The 15,085-nt window shown below is 43.8% G+C and overlaps 1 protein-coding gene across 1 annotated transcript; it reads right to left on the reverse strand.

The window, feature by feature from the left end:
* Positions 1 to 10,250: 10,250 nt before the first annotated feature.
* LOC139685304 (endogenous retrovirus group K member 8 Gag polyprotein-like) lies at positions 10,251 to 12,275 on the reverse strand. The gene has a single exon (XM_071581986.1). The coding sequence runs from the start codon at positions 12,273 to 12,275 to the stop codon at positions 10,251 to 10,253; it is 2,025 nt and encodes a 674-aa protein (XP_071438087.1).
* Positions 12,276 to 15,085: the final 2,810 nt, after the last annotated feature.

Consider the following 15,085-nt stretch of genomic DNA (forward strand, 5'->3'; position numbering starts at 1 on the left):
GAAGAGTGAATTGAGGAGAAAGACACAGAAGCTTCATTACCATGGTAGAAGGGTTAATATTTTAAACAGTTTCCCACTCAGCTTTTGTGTGGATTCTATGTCACAAGTGTATCTGGTCTTAGGACAAAAGCACAGAAAGAACTGTGTTATCTACTCGTGTATTTTTCCCTGGGGTGGGTTTCAGCAGAGATATAACCTGATGCAGCATATGCATGAAACCCACTTTGGTTGGCTTGTATGGAGATGTGAGTGGCAAAAGGCCTCTATAAGCACAGAGGAGTCCAGAAGAAATGTGGTTTTTCATGGCCAATATACACAAATTCAAGGCCTACCCTGGGGATTTGCAGCACTCCATGAAGTGCCTGACACACCAAATGCATGTGCTAGAAATCCTCAGCCTTTTGCTCTTCCACACAGTCCTGGCAGCATAACTGGCAATGCATGTATTGGTATTTGTCTTACATGTGTAGAACCGTGAGGAGGCAGAGAAAGAAGACTCCAGTGAGAGCAGGAAAAAAAAAGGCTTTGGAAAAAAGTTACAATTATCCTTGTGTTGGATATTAAAAAAGGCAAAAATTACTTCAGTTAGACTTGTTCACAGGGGCATATTCCTTTTTGTGGGCTCTTATGATAAGTAATAACTAAATAAATATGTAAAAAACATTCTAAAGAGTTTTTATTGATTTCAGGTATTTCTCTAGGTCTTCCTCCAAATGGGTTTACCCTTTGGCTTTGCTTCTCTTCAGTTCTCAGGTAACAGAAGCACATCTGATTCAGATGTTATGGCCTGGAAACCCATTCATAGGTAAATATGCATCCTTATTGACAAGGGTCCAACTCCAGCCCTTGTAGTGAGACTGTTGCTCACTTAATACTGCTGCTGTTGTCTCCAAGGCTTTGCAAGCAGCTGCAAGACCTGAAAACAATCCAGATTTTTTTTCTCCAGTGTTATAACTCCACCTGCAAAAGGGATCATATACATTGTTCCTAATCTGTTAAAGGTAAAGCCAGATGGCTTTGTTAACCAATGTCCAGTTTATTGGTTTAACAAAGGATAATTGAAAATTAATCAGACTTCTCTGAAAGGCTCCTAGTGGAACGGATAGTAAAGTTTGAATTTACTGTTGGAGCAATAGCTTTGCTGCTTTGGTGTAGAGTTTTTGCAGGTACTACTAGAAGTTTTGAAAGTACTACTAAAAGTTATAAAGCCCAAACTTGCAGCAGAGCCTGTTGTTTTTGTGCAACAGTTGCTATCGGGAGCTTGGGTACAAAGAAGTCTTCTGGTCTGCTAAGAGAAGGACAGAGTTGTTTCTCTTTCGCCTTGAGAAGTAGGAAATCACCCAGATAAATATGAGATGAAAAATTAGACTTTTGATGGGCACATTTGCAGAAGTAAGGAGTGCAGATCAGTGCATCCATTAATCCAAGGGCTGGAGACCTCTCCAAAATGAGGCAATTGGGACTGTTCATGAAGAGAAGGCTCCCAGGAGACCTTATTGTGGCCTTTCAATACCCAAAGGGGGCTTATGAGAAGGATGAGAACAAACTTTTTGGTAGTTATGATAGGACAAGGGGTAATAGTTTGAAAGTAAAGGAGGGTAGATTTAGACTAGATAAAAGGAAGAATTTTTTTATTATGAGAGTGATGAAGCAGTGGAACAGGTTATCCAAAGAGGTGATAGATATCCCAACCCTGGAAACTTTCAAATTATTTATTGCAGAGTCAATAGAAATCTGCAGAATTAAGGTCTTTAAAATTTTGTGCACCCTAACAGACAATTTCAGGTCACCTAAAAACACTGCAAGTATGAAAATCCTGCCTCATGAGTATGAAGAGGAAAGTCTAGGCCCTCAAATCCTGTCCCTACTTGGTACAGGCAACCTTGCCACTTGATGCAGTGTATTTCTGCTGTCCATGCAGTCATTGTTTCAGCTATCACTGAAGCAGGGGACCTGCTCTGGGTCTTCTTGAAAGACTGAGTCTGAAGGTTTCCCTCTACCAGATCTTTCAGATGTCCCTTCAGACAAGCCAGCTGAGGTAAAATGTGCCAGACCCCCAGCATCTGCCATCACTTTTTGCATCTATGAAACCACATCAGAAGTGATTTTGGAGCATTCTCATAAACTCTTACAGAAAATAGTGAAGAAATGGTGAAGGAGGAGCCAGGGAACTTTTGTGCACACAACTGGGTCACTCTTTCAGAATGGGAAGTGTGTTCACAGAGGGTAATCCCAGCGCAGGGAACCCAAACTCTATAAACAGGGATAGATCCTTATTTCAGGCACCTGGTAAAAAGTAAGTTTTTGCCAGTTCCTCAGAAGAATCAGTCTCCCTCTATTGTCTGTAGAAGCTGGCCAGAGAACTTTGTCTTCCTGAACTTGGAACTTGTCTTTCCAGAGGCTCCAGCAACCCCTCCTTTTCTGGAAACTGAGTAGGCAGACAGACTGCCAGGTAGATAGACTGCAAGCTAAACAGTGACTTATAGGGCAAAATTGGCTCCATTGCACCTTCCCTCATGGAAACTTCCTGGCTGCCAGTGCAAATTGTAGGAGAGGAATAATTTTCTTGGGAGCTTGCACATAACAATGGCATGTTGCATCCTTCTCCCATTTCCAAGCAACTTTAAGTATAGCCTGGGGTTAGTGCATGCTCCACACACATAAAGCAAGCTTATAGTGGCGTGATGGAGGCAGGAATAATGGCAGCGAGGCTCGTGGCTGGTGAAACAGTTACAATTTTTCAGCTAAACATAATGAGGGAAAAAAGGGAATACTTGTTAGCAGCCTTGGAATAGCTGAAGAGCCATCAGAGCTCCAAGCTGCAAAGTATGAAGAACAAGAAAGATGAAGATAACAGCCCTTGTTGTATTTTCTTAGTTTGCTTTGTTTCAGCTTTCTTTTGGATGAAATTCACCCTGAATAAGTGGGGTGGAGGAGAGGATTTTTGAGAACTAAGAGTTAAGGATGGGAAGGAGGGATTTGCTCTCCATACCTCAGGGTGACCTAGGGCTTGGTCCTAGAGGTAGGGATTATTTTCACAAGTGGAAGTGCCACAGAGGGTTGGACCACAGATTTCTGGGAAGATGGTCTCACAGTATCACAGAATATGCTCAGTTGGAAGGCACCTTCAAGGATCATTGAGCCCAACTCTTAGCTGTGCACATGACCATCCCTAAGAGTCACACCATGTGCCTTAGAGTATCATCCAAATGGTTCTTGAACTCTGGCAGGTTTGGTGCTGTGACCACTTCCCTGGGGAGCCTGTTCCAGCGCCCAACCACCCTCTGGGGGAAGAACCTTTTTCTAATATTCAACCTAAACCTCCCCTGACACAACTTCAGGCCATTCCCTCAGGTCCTGTCACTGGTCACCACCAAGAAGAGATCAGTGCCTCCCTCTTCTCCTCCCCTCACACGGAAGTTATAACTGCAATGAGGTCTCCCCTCTGTCATTTCCCCTTAATTTCTTATTATACTCTTGTGCTTGTGGAAAAGCTGAAAATGTTTCCCTGCCCATGAATTTGATCTACAAACTGTCTGTATATCCTTGCCAATGGATATCAGAGGGGTCAGGTGTCCAAGGCCCAACTCTGAATTGAATTCCTTTAGACTTCCTCCGTTCTGCTTAAGTAAATATGGAAATACTAAGAACTATGAAACCCAATACTTTTAAATGCACTAGTAATGGATGCCAATAATGCCTGTATATGAAATATTTTTAAAAGGCACAGCATCATACTTTTATCCTTTCCCTTGTTGTATAATGGTGTTTGTGGTTACTTATTCAGCCATCACTCCAGTTTTTGCTTTGGGAATATAATCACCTACTAATGCAATTTATTGCCTTGTATATTCCTCTGCCAAGAACATTATCCCTTAAATAGAGGCTTTGTAATAATAACCTCTAATTTCCACAACTTCATTGCTAATTTCCACAATTTCTACCTCCAAGTTCTCCACAAGTCCCTAGATTGTTGCAGGTTAATGACTGTAAATCCAGTATTTTTCTTCTTGGAGATTTTAGTCCTTTAAAGGGCATGAGTCCCTGTGTCCCTGCTCAGTGCTATTTGAGGAGCACTGCTGGAAACACTGGAGTCTGCTCTAGAGTCTTGCTGATGATTACACTGCATAGACATTAATCCTTTCCACAATTCCCGGTCCCTGGAAACTCTGTGAGGTCCTTAGATGTTCCATAGCAGAACAGGAGCACAACACGTGAGCAGTACTGGTATCTGTACACCCTGGAGGGCTGACCCTGTGAACTTTTTCATTTCTTCATTTTTTTTCTTCACCAGATTTTAAGGATAAGGTGAATAGGGAGCCTTCTTTAGTGACTTTTTCACGTCTTGTCTCTACAATTATTTTATCCCAGAATCCAGTTATTTATTATCACTTTCCATGCCAGAGCCAGAAAGGATGCCAGCCCAATGCTGTCATCAGTTGTCCAGCCAATCTTGTTTTCCTGAATCATTCACAGGATGTTGTTCTGCCTGCCTCTAAATATTGCTGTGTTAGCATGTCCTCCTTGTTTTTTTTTTAAACCTCCTTTACCGGGTGAGGCAAGTGAAATGCCTGCAGGATCCCCAAAAACTTCCAGTGATTTTCTTCAATATTTTGACATTTCAGTTATTGCAACAGAAATGTTTTGCTCTCTCACGGCAGACAGATTGCATAAACAGGCTGGGATGCAGTCACACCTTCTGTGGTAGAAAAGCCATGTGGCAGGGAGTTAAGGGATGTGTGCCTCCCTCTTGGAGTCACTGTCTCTCACGGACCTGCTGAAGGCCTATTATTGTGAAGATTAGAAAATGGAGATTCACTTTTTCTGCTTCTTTGCAGGTCTTGCTATTTCTAGAGAGGGAAGAATGGATGTTTTGGTCTCCTGAAGAAATTCCAGAGCATATTATTGCATTCTGTCTGTCTACTGAAACCACAAAACTTTATGACTGGAAGGACAAAAGTTGCCAGTGTGGTCCTGAGAGCCAAGTACTGTCACTCATGGGACATGAATGACATGATATTTCTCATTACTTATCGGTGAATGATTGATATCCACCGATACGGTGAATTAGGGCGGCGCTCCTAGGAACAGGGCTTGAAGAGCAATAGCAAGTGCTCTTGAGGGACCAGCTCCTTGGAAGCTCAGGGATGGCTCCTCCCGCTCCCAACCCGGTGACGATTCCCCGAAGGAAGAGGTCCACACGAGTCGAGAGTCCACAAAGAGAAGCAAAGTTTATTGGGGTGCCCGGACTTATATAGGGGAGCATGAGACTTTCCAGAACATGGGCAGAGTAAGGGGAGGAGACAGGGAGGAGCGATACGTCTCATTGGTGAGCATGCAAATTAAGGGGAGGAACGAGGGAAGAACCAATAGGAGAACATAACCATATAAAGGAAATGGTGCACTGCACCAAATGGGGACCAATCAGGATAGGGTTGGCGGGAGAATGCCCTGAGGGTCTGTGGGAAGGAGAAACCTGGGCAGGGATGACTATGGGAAAAAAGACAAGGGTAGCCATCTTAGGGTATATAACAATCAAACTGGGGAAATGTCCAAGTAACTCTTAAAGCCCCCATGATCCTTATTGAGCTTCTTTTGAGGTTTTCCTGGTTCTTGGACTTCTGCGTCTTCATCCACCCAGTGCTTGTAATACTTTTGCCATTTAATAAAATCCTCATCCACTAGGTCTCTTCCAACATCTGCCCCTTTTTTGTTTTGTTGTGGCTGTGCTGTGAAGGCTTGAGGGGATGAAGCAGCTCTACAAGAACGAGAACACTGAAGAATACAAGGAAAGGCACACATAAACACGAAAATAGCGATCAATATTATAACTGTGATGATAACTATGCTTTTAACTGTTTCGGACCATCCTTTAAAAGGAAGCCAACTAAACAAATCATCAAAACTGAAACCTTTTTCTTCCTTTAACTGGTGAACCATTGATTTTAACTGGGAAATATGTGAGTGAATTGAACGAGAGTTATCAGAAAAATTCATACAACATAATCCTTCAAATTCTTGGCAACCGTGGCCATTGACCAATAATAAAAAGTCTATCGCTGCCCGATTCTGGAGCAGCGCCTTTTTGTTGTTCTGGGTGTCTTCTAGGAGCTCTTCTAGAGCTTTGCTAGTTGCGTTGGCCTCCTTGGCCAACCAGCATCCCATTTTAGTGAGCAAGTCTAGTGCATGTTTTGTCCCAATAGCGGGGATAAAAATACTCCCAGCCAAATTTTTTCCCGGCGACCAAAATGTCACATCCGAATCGCATCCTTGTACAAATTCGTGTAGTTGTCATATTTTTTGGAGAGGATGCTGCGGCTGTGGTTCATTGCTTACAGACCTCTTATGAAGGTGGGTAGGCAAGTCAAAAAGATATACTGTTTCTTTTAATTGCAAATCATTCTGGTGGATAAACTTAGCTGGATTGTATAAGGTAAGTCTGCCAATAGTACATGGACCTCCTATTGGCAGAACCTTCCACGCTCTCTTCCCACAAAGGAGAAAGAGACTTTTAGGTAACCTCGTAAATGTCGGCTCAGAAAGCACTGAGTAGGAGGCTTCTTTTTCACACCAAAGGCTGGAATTAGAGTAAAGTCCTGGTGAAGTAACATTAAAATAAACTTTATCATACTGTCTTTGTTTGGGTTTGAAGTAAAAACATATAGGGGAACGCAATGTTCCCAAAATTTCCAATTCCTCGAGCCTGTCGCCTTGATATATCTGAAAATGACCCCACTGCTCCAGCGGCACCGGAATCCCCACCAAACAGGTTTTAAATGGATTTGATGGGTCCGTAGTCGACAGACAGATGGAGTCAGTATTCAGTGTTTGGGCTAAATTAATCAAAAAATTCTTTGATGTTGATAATGCCCACGTAGGTACTATCGGAATTTGAGTGGGTCTAGTTGTAGTTGGCACTTTAACAGGAAAAACCTGTAGTGGGACTTGTCCTTTTGCTACCATAATTATACCACCCGATGTTATGATTATCCAAAGAGCGAAGAAAGGCCCCAGTCGTCTTCTTCCACCGACGTTGCCCATCCCGCCACGGTGTCCTTTTGATGAAACCTGATGCACCTAGACGGGATCTACCGAGGGCCAGACCCTGTGGAAACACATGCATGGCCTCTGCCCCATGTGAGTAATGGAACAGGGCCTTCCCATTCTCCAGTGGCGACGTCACTGAAACCACACCTTTGCTTCGCCCTTTTTCAGTTTTTCGACTCTGAAGTGCCGCTCAATTGGAAAGCAATCATTGTGTAATCTATTCAAAAAGTTAAGGACATATATTGCTTTATTTAGTCTTTCTTGTGGAGAGCGCCCTGCAGCCGAATTATTCTGTTTAGTGAGCATGTTTTTTAGTGTGAGATGGGCTCTCTCTATGATTGCCTGGCCCTGGGGCGAATGTGGGATTCCGGTGGTGTGCTTGATGCCCCAGAGAGAGAAGAAATCTCTTATCGCAGAGGAAACGTAGGCTGGACCATTATCTGTTTTTATCTGCTTCGGGACGCCCATGACAGAGAAGGCCGAGAAGAAGTGTCGCTTAACATCTTTAGCCTTCTCCCCAGCATGGGCTGTAGCAACTAAGAGTCCCGAGCAGGTGTCCACGGGCACATGTACAAATCGCAGGTGGCCGAATTGTGGCACATGTGTCACGTCTGACTGCCAGAGGTCGAGTGGGTGCAATCCTCTGGCATTGACCCCTTCCTGAGGAACTGGAGTGACCTTTTGGCAATCAGGACACGTGGACACAATGGCCCTTGCCTGGGTGATAGATAAGTTGAAGTTTTTTCTGAGCGACTCAGCACTTTGATGAAAAAATTTATGAGAAATTTGTGCCTGCTCAAACATGTTTGGAACCGGAGCCAAGTTAATCATCACATCCAAATTGGTCGCTCTATCTGCCACCCTATTACCTTCTACGATAGGTCCAGGCAAATCTGTATGTGATCTTACATGTTGGATGTAAAATGGATGCTCTCTGCATTGAACTGCATTTAAGAGTTTGCTGAACATCTGAAATAAAGTCTGATTAGGAATATCTTTGAGGTAGCTATTTTCGATTCTTGTTACAACTCCCACTACATAGGCTGAGTCAGAGACTATATTAAGCGGCTGTGGGAATAAATAAAAGGCTCTTAATACCGTTGACAACTCAACCAATTGTGAAGATCCGGAAACTAAACGAATGTTTGTCTTCCATTACGAACCATCGGTCCATGCGACAACTTCTTTCCCTGTTTTACCTGAGCCATCTGTGAAGACGGTACGTGCATGTGGGATAGGCACATGGGAAAGCATAAATTTAAGTCGGGGTTGTGAGACGGAAAGAAACTGTAGAAAAGGAATAGAGGGCAAATGATACACGACTTTTCCAATGAAATCTGCCATAACAACCTGAAAATCAAAAATATGAACATCAAAATACTGCAACTGAGATTTCGTTAAAGGTAAATAAAGAAAATCAGGGTCTTTCCCAATTAGATCCCAAAACCTTAAACGACCTTTGTGGCACACTTTGGCCAACATCTCAGGGAAAGTGGTAATTGTCTTCTGAAACTGAAAGCTAAGAAAAATCCATTCCCAAAACACGAAGTCTTTCCTTATGTTATCCATCTGTCCCATGACAGCATACGGTTGCTGTTGTCCTCTAAAAACAACCAAGGCAGTTGGAAGCCCAGGTTTCATCCTTCTGGCCTGACATGACGAAATGCAATGATTAATTGTTTCTAAAACTTCCCGTGCTTCTTGAGTGAGAACTCGGGGGGAGGACAAGTCTGAATCTCCTTTCAACAGTTTAAATAATGGTGCTAAAAAATCTGTCGATAGTCCCAAATAGGATCGTACCCAGTTGATATTTCCCAACAATGTCTGCAATTGATTTAAAGTTTTTACATCACCCGAAATCTGTATCTTCTGTGGAACAAAGGTGTGTGATGATAAAAGCAGTCCCAGGTAACGCCAAGGTGCAGTTGTTTGGGTTTTATCTGGCGCCACCTCGAGACCTGATGACATGAGTGCATTCACCACTGCATTATAAACTTCTTGCAATTTTGTAGAATGGCTAGCAGCAATTAAAATATCATCCATATAATGATATATGATAGTTTCAGAATATTTAGTTCTTACAGGGCTTAATATGTTGGAAACCACAGATTGGCAGATGGTCGGACTATTCTTCATTCCCTGAGGGAGAACAGCCCAATGAAATCTTTTGGCTGGCTCCTCTGCATTTAATGATGGTATAGTAAATGCAAACCTGTGAGCATCCTTCAGGTGGAGGTAGATATTAAAAAAGCAATCTTTGATATCCATGATCACAATGGGCCAATTTTCTGGGAGAAGTGCCGGGGATGGTAATCCGGACTGCAATGGACCCATTGGTTCTATTAGATTATTAGCCTCCCGCAGGTCATGGAGGAGTCGCCATTTCCCAGATGATTTTTGGATGGTGAATATGGGAAAGTTCCATGGGCTGTCAGTGGGGACTAATCTGTTTTTCACCAATTGCTCGTCAATTAGTTCATGTAAATGCCGCAATTTGTCTCCCCTTAAGGGCCACTGATTCACCCAGACTGGGGTGTCTGTGGTCCAGGTGAGGGGAGGAGCTTTCGGTGCCCCAGTGGCCCCCATTACAAATTTGGAATTTTTAGTGTAAGTCCCCACTGAGAGATGACATCTCGCCCCCATAAGGTAACCGGAATATTAAGAATGAAGGGTCATGACGACGTCAATCGACCCTCGGGTCCTTCAACCAGGAGGGGGGAGGAACTTTGCCGAGGGATTTGAATTCCTCCCACCCCCCCGGATGTCTATAGATGGTGAGAAGGTGGGCCCGTCTCTTGGCCAATCCTTTTCTGCTATGATGGTAACATTGGCCCCGGTATCTAGCAGGCCTAAAATTTTAGTTTTTTGATCTCTGTTGGGAAAAGTGATTTCACATGTTAACATAGGTCTTTGTAATGTTACCAACTGGGTCCAAGCTACTTGAACACCTTCTTCCACGGATGATGAGGTAGATATAGGTAAAAGTTGAGCGATGACATCTTCTATACTCAGTTCCACAGGTACAAAGGTAGGCTTAATGAAAACTGAAACAACATTAGCTTTAATTAATTTAACCAAGGTAGATATAACAACAAGACCCAGTTCGATCGCTTTCTGTGTTCCTGTAACTAAAAAGATACCATTATAAGTTTTAGTCTCTTGAACAATTAACAAAACAGTTTGAAAGGTAATATCATTCAAAGTCACTGTGGTGGTAACTGCCAACTCCAGGTGAGGCCCATTTGCGACGGTTCTCCCTCCGGAATTGGTGGTAAGAGGCGGCGAGTCGCATCGTTGTTGGAATCCTGGGTGATTTGTGTCCTCACGCCGTCCTGGGCGCTCCATGGGCCGTTTCCCGATGGCAGTGTTCGCCCCTGGCGGTCAAACTGCGAACGGCACTCCGACGCCCAATGCCTCCCTTTTTTACATTTGGGGCATAGGCCCGGAGGCGCAGGGCTTTTGGTCTCAGCTGCTTTAGGACAATTGGTCTTAAAATGTCCAGTCTGCCCACAACCAAAGCTCTTGGCCTGGAAGGGTTGGACTGTAGCAGCTAAGGCATGAGAATCTTCTTTTGCTACTTCTTTAGCTAATTGTTTGTTATTTTTCGCCATTCGAGAACTGAAATTTTTGCCCATAGAGATTTTGGGTTTGGGCAAGGGTATTGGCCAACTTGTCCGTGGTGGCCTTAACCACCTGTCCTTGCAGGCCTTAACCATGTCCAGGGGCGTTGGATCTTTGAGCGCGCGCAGGACTGGTTGGCACTGCGCATTTGCATTCGAGATAGCTATTTGTTTAAAAATAATGTCCTGAACATGTTTTTCTTTTGTCTCTCTAGCTATGGCCTCCTTTAATCTTTCGGCAAACCTCATGAAAGGTTCGTCCGGTTCTTGAAAGACAGATGTAAAAGGTGGGGTAACTTGGGAGGCCTCTGCAATTGTTCGCAGTGCTTGGAAGGCGAGATTTTTTGTTGTTAATAGGTCCTGAGTGTCAATTGTCATTTGCTGAGCGTTATATGCCCATCTCCCAACACCGAACAGCATGTCTATAGTGTCCGGAACTGGCCTGTTAGTAACACCAGCTGTTTCGTGAGCGTATTTTCGAACATTAGCATACCAGGTGTCTAAAAACATCGTAATCTCCATATTTTTCAATAATGTTCTTGCCAAGTCTTTCAAATCATTGGGTGTAAAAGTGAATGCTTGTAAGAGTGCGCCAATAACTCCCATCGCATATGCCGATGATAGGCCATATTCCGCTACTGCCTTCTTTGCATCTTTTATTAGAGGAATTGGTAACGGTTCCCAGTGAGGCTGATTAGCACCATCGGAAAACACCGGGAAAGCTTGAATGGCTTGGAGTTCAGTAAGGTCCTTGGCCTGTAATGCTCCTTGCTCCATTCTGGATAAGGGAGCCGGCTGCCGGCAAGCCACCGAAAGATCTGTCGTTTTGGACGCTGCCGTGAAAGTTGGGCTGAATGGATTGGTGAATGGCGCCGTGGGAGAGGGACTGAATGGGTTGGTGGATGATAGCCCGGTAGGCCCATGGCTTGGGCCTACTCCCAGGGCGCCGCCATTTTGGGCCGGATGATGGGAGGGTCCTGAGCTGCCCGTGATGTAAGAGGGCGGATCTAGACGCGGAGGGTCATAGGGACCGTCCATGAAGGGAGACGGCCCCTCCCCTCCTGACATCACCAGCAAGGGGTAGACACTAGGCACCTCCTCTCGTCTACTCCGGACACCATTTTGTGTGTCTGAGTCCTTGCCACCATTTTGTGGTAGTGTAACACATGCGGTTGGGGAAGAAGGTGTGGTGGTGGTCACTGTGTTCATAATGGCCCCAAGGTTTGAGAGAACGGTCGTGGTGCAAGGGGGATTCTGGTGTCCCGACGCCATTCGCGTGCTTCGACTGCAACTCCCTGATGTAGCTGTTCCTGGGGCCCCCTGGATCCCCAATCCCTGGTCTGCTTCTAGGATGGACTGGATTAGGGTCCAAGCCACTAAGGCACATGTGGCGTTTTTATCTTTTTTGTTCGCCGCTGCCCATAGTTTATGTCCAAGAGAGTCCCATTCATCAATGGTGAGGTTGCGAGGCAGGGAATAGGCTTCTTTGGACATGCACTTCATTAGTGATTTTACAGCTGCTTTGTCCACCTCACGATTAGCTTCGGTTATTAGGGACTTCAAGCGGCGATAATCGGTTTTTTCTCTCTTGGAGAGAATCCCATCCATTTTGAAAAAATGAGAAATGTGTAACGGGGAGAGGAACTTCCCGGGGAGCTACCTACCTCCAGGGCAGGCTGAGGAACGGTCCTTCAGTCCCGCGTCAAATCAACGGGGGATGATCAGCAGAGCTGAAGGAATGCCGACGTGCTCTGTCCAGGCGCTGTCTCCGGGGTTCACCGATGGCCAAGGGTTTCACCCACCCTATGGCTGTAACTGCTCTGCGGCGTGGAGAATGTCACCACGCACGTTGGGCGCCAATTATCAGTGAATGATTGATATCCACCGATACGGTGAATTAGGGCGGCGCTCCTAGGAACAGGGCTCGAAGAGCAATAGCAAGTGCTCTTGAGGGACCAGCTCCTTGGAAGCTCAGGGATGGCTCCTCCCGCTCCCAACCCGGCGACGATTCCCCGAAGGAAGAGGTCCACACAAGTCGAGAGTCCATGAAGAGAAGCAAAGTTTATTGGGGTGCCCAGACTTATATAGGGGAGCATGGGACTTTCCAGAACATGGGCGGAGTAAGGGGAGGAGACAGGGAGGAGCAATACATCTCATTGGTGAGCATGCAAATTAAGGGGAGGAACGAGGGAAGAACCAATAGGAGAACATAACCATATAAGGGAAATGTTGCACTGCACCAAATGGGGACCAATCAGGATAGGGTTGGCGGGAGAATGCCCTGAGAGTCTGTGGGAAGGAGAAACCTGGACAGGGATGACTATGGGAAAAAAGACAAGGGTAGCCATCTTAGGGTATATAACAATCAAACTGGGGAAATGTCCAAGTAACTCTTAAAGCCCCCATGATCCTTATTGAGCTTCTTTTGAGGTTTTCCTGGTTCTTGGACTTCTGCATCTTCATCCACCCAGTGCTTGTAATACTTTTGCCATTTAATAAAATCCTCATCCACTAGGTCTCCTCCGACAATTACTAACATTTTTAATCCCTTCTGGTTTTTGAGACAGGTCCCAGGTTTCCATTTATGCCCCAAAAGGAAATTGGTCCACTGGATAATGTCCCACCTTCCAGTACTACCTGGGTAAATGGGCATGAACAGCTGCCTATTTACAGTCTGTCACTGGCAGAATATGGGACTAACAAGCTTTCTTTTTTTCTGCTAATTATCTTATTTAGTTTTACAGATGCCATTTGGCAGCCTCATTCTCTCCTGATCTGGCCTTGTTTCAATGGGAGGGCTTCTGATGTGACCATAGGGTGTGCAGCTTGTAAACCACTAGGAGATCCTTTTCTGTGAGAGGCACTTTCTGATACAAACCAGAGTTTTCTAAGCTGTGGTGTGCACAAAGTGATCTGTACAGAGCAGCAGCTGCCATTACCAAATTTGTTGCCACCACTGAGGGTCATGATATGCAGCAATCCCTGTACTGCTTCTCAGAAAAGAGTTCCCTATAAAGGACAAAAATCCCACATCTGTGTCTTGTTGTAAGCCATTGATGTTTTCCCTGGATTACAGCTGAGGTGAACACTGTAAAAAAATGAAAAACACAGTGTAGTAATTTGCATCTTCAGTGCATCTCTTCAGGATCTGTATTCTTTGCAACTGCTCAAAAAACTTGATTTGTCCCAGTTTGGCAGATTGGTTATAACAGTCAAAGTTCTGTCTTTCTTTCAAAGTAGCACAATCTACTGGTCCAGGGCGACTGCATGCATAGAGATGAGGTTACTTCAGTTCGTTTTCCCCCAGTGAGATTATAATATGTTTCTCTACGCCATGAGTTATTAATCTTTCTAAAAAATATTCCTTCTACTGTGCAAAAGGAAAAATAAAATGGAGCCAAAATAGGCTGGATCTTAGCAAAATTAATTGGAAATAATTTTCTTTTAAATAAGTTGCATATGTGTTGCCCTGCTTAGTATTCACAATGTACAGCAGAGATGCTTTCAGAAATGATCTCATTTTAAAAAGAGATAGATTTACACACACCACAATGAAAGCAGTCACTGGCAGTATTGTATACCATATCAAATCAGTGACTGTTGGTACATATTTGAAGTTAATTTGACACTGAAGTAAACAAATCAAAGTGTGTTTATAGAATAATTAGACCATATTCTCTGTATTGTGGCTACAAAATTTTGTCACTGCTATTGAAGTACTCTGTGGTTTTATTTGGTTTGTTTACAGAATTCCTTAGCAACACAAAGAAAACTGTCAGAATTACCTAAGAATAATTGTCATGGTAAAACCTGTCTGCATAATAGCCACAGAGCAGCCATATAAATCATAACCAGTGGCATTTCTTGGCTTCATATTTATGATTCTGGAAGCATAAGCAAATATATTTGTGAGTTAAAAAGAGTTTGAAGAAAAATTGTGAAGATTTATTTTACGCAACTGAAGAAAATAGAAAAAAACCCCAAACAAAATAGAAATAAGCTCAAACTTTTTGCCAATATTCTATGCATTTTTCTACAGCATAAATCCACAATACTTTAACATACATAATATATTACCACATACATTCTTTTCATTTGGTGTTTTTCAGTCATATTATTGTGTGGTTTTTCATCCCTCAGGATCCCCTGACTGTAAAGACAGACTAAACTGACAGCAATGTGAAGGTTTTTTTAACATCCAACCTCTTCCTGAAAATGGACATGTAACTGTGTTTGAAGAAATGATAAAAAGAGTCTAGACTATCCAAAGCTGAGAATACACCTTTTTTTTTTTAGGTTTCTAAGTCAGACAAAGATACTTTCTGTTATTTCCACTCTTCTCTTTTAGGGTTCATGTTACCATTTGTCACTTTTGTTGCCTGTCTAGAATGAAAGGCAGCTGCTGTTGGTTGATTTGG

This window comes from Pithys albifrons, chromosome 2, assembly GCF_047495875.1.
Source record: "Pithys albifrons albifrons isolate INPA30051 chromosome 2, PitAlb_v1, whole genome shotgun sequence".
NCBI lineage: Eukaryota > Metazoa > Chordata > Aves > Passeriformes > Thamnophilidae > Pithys > Pithys albifrons.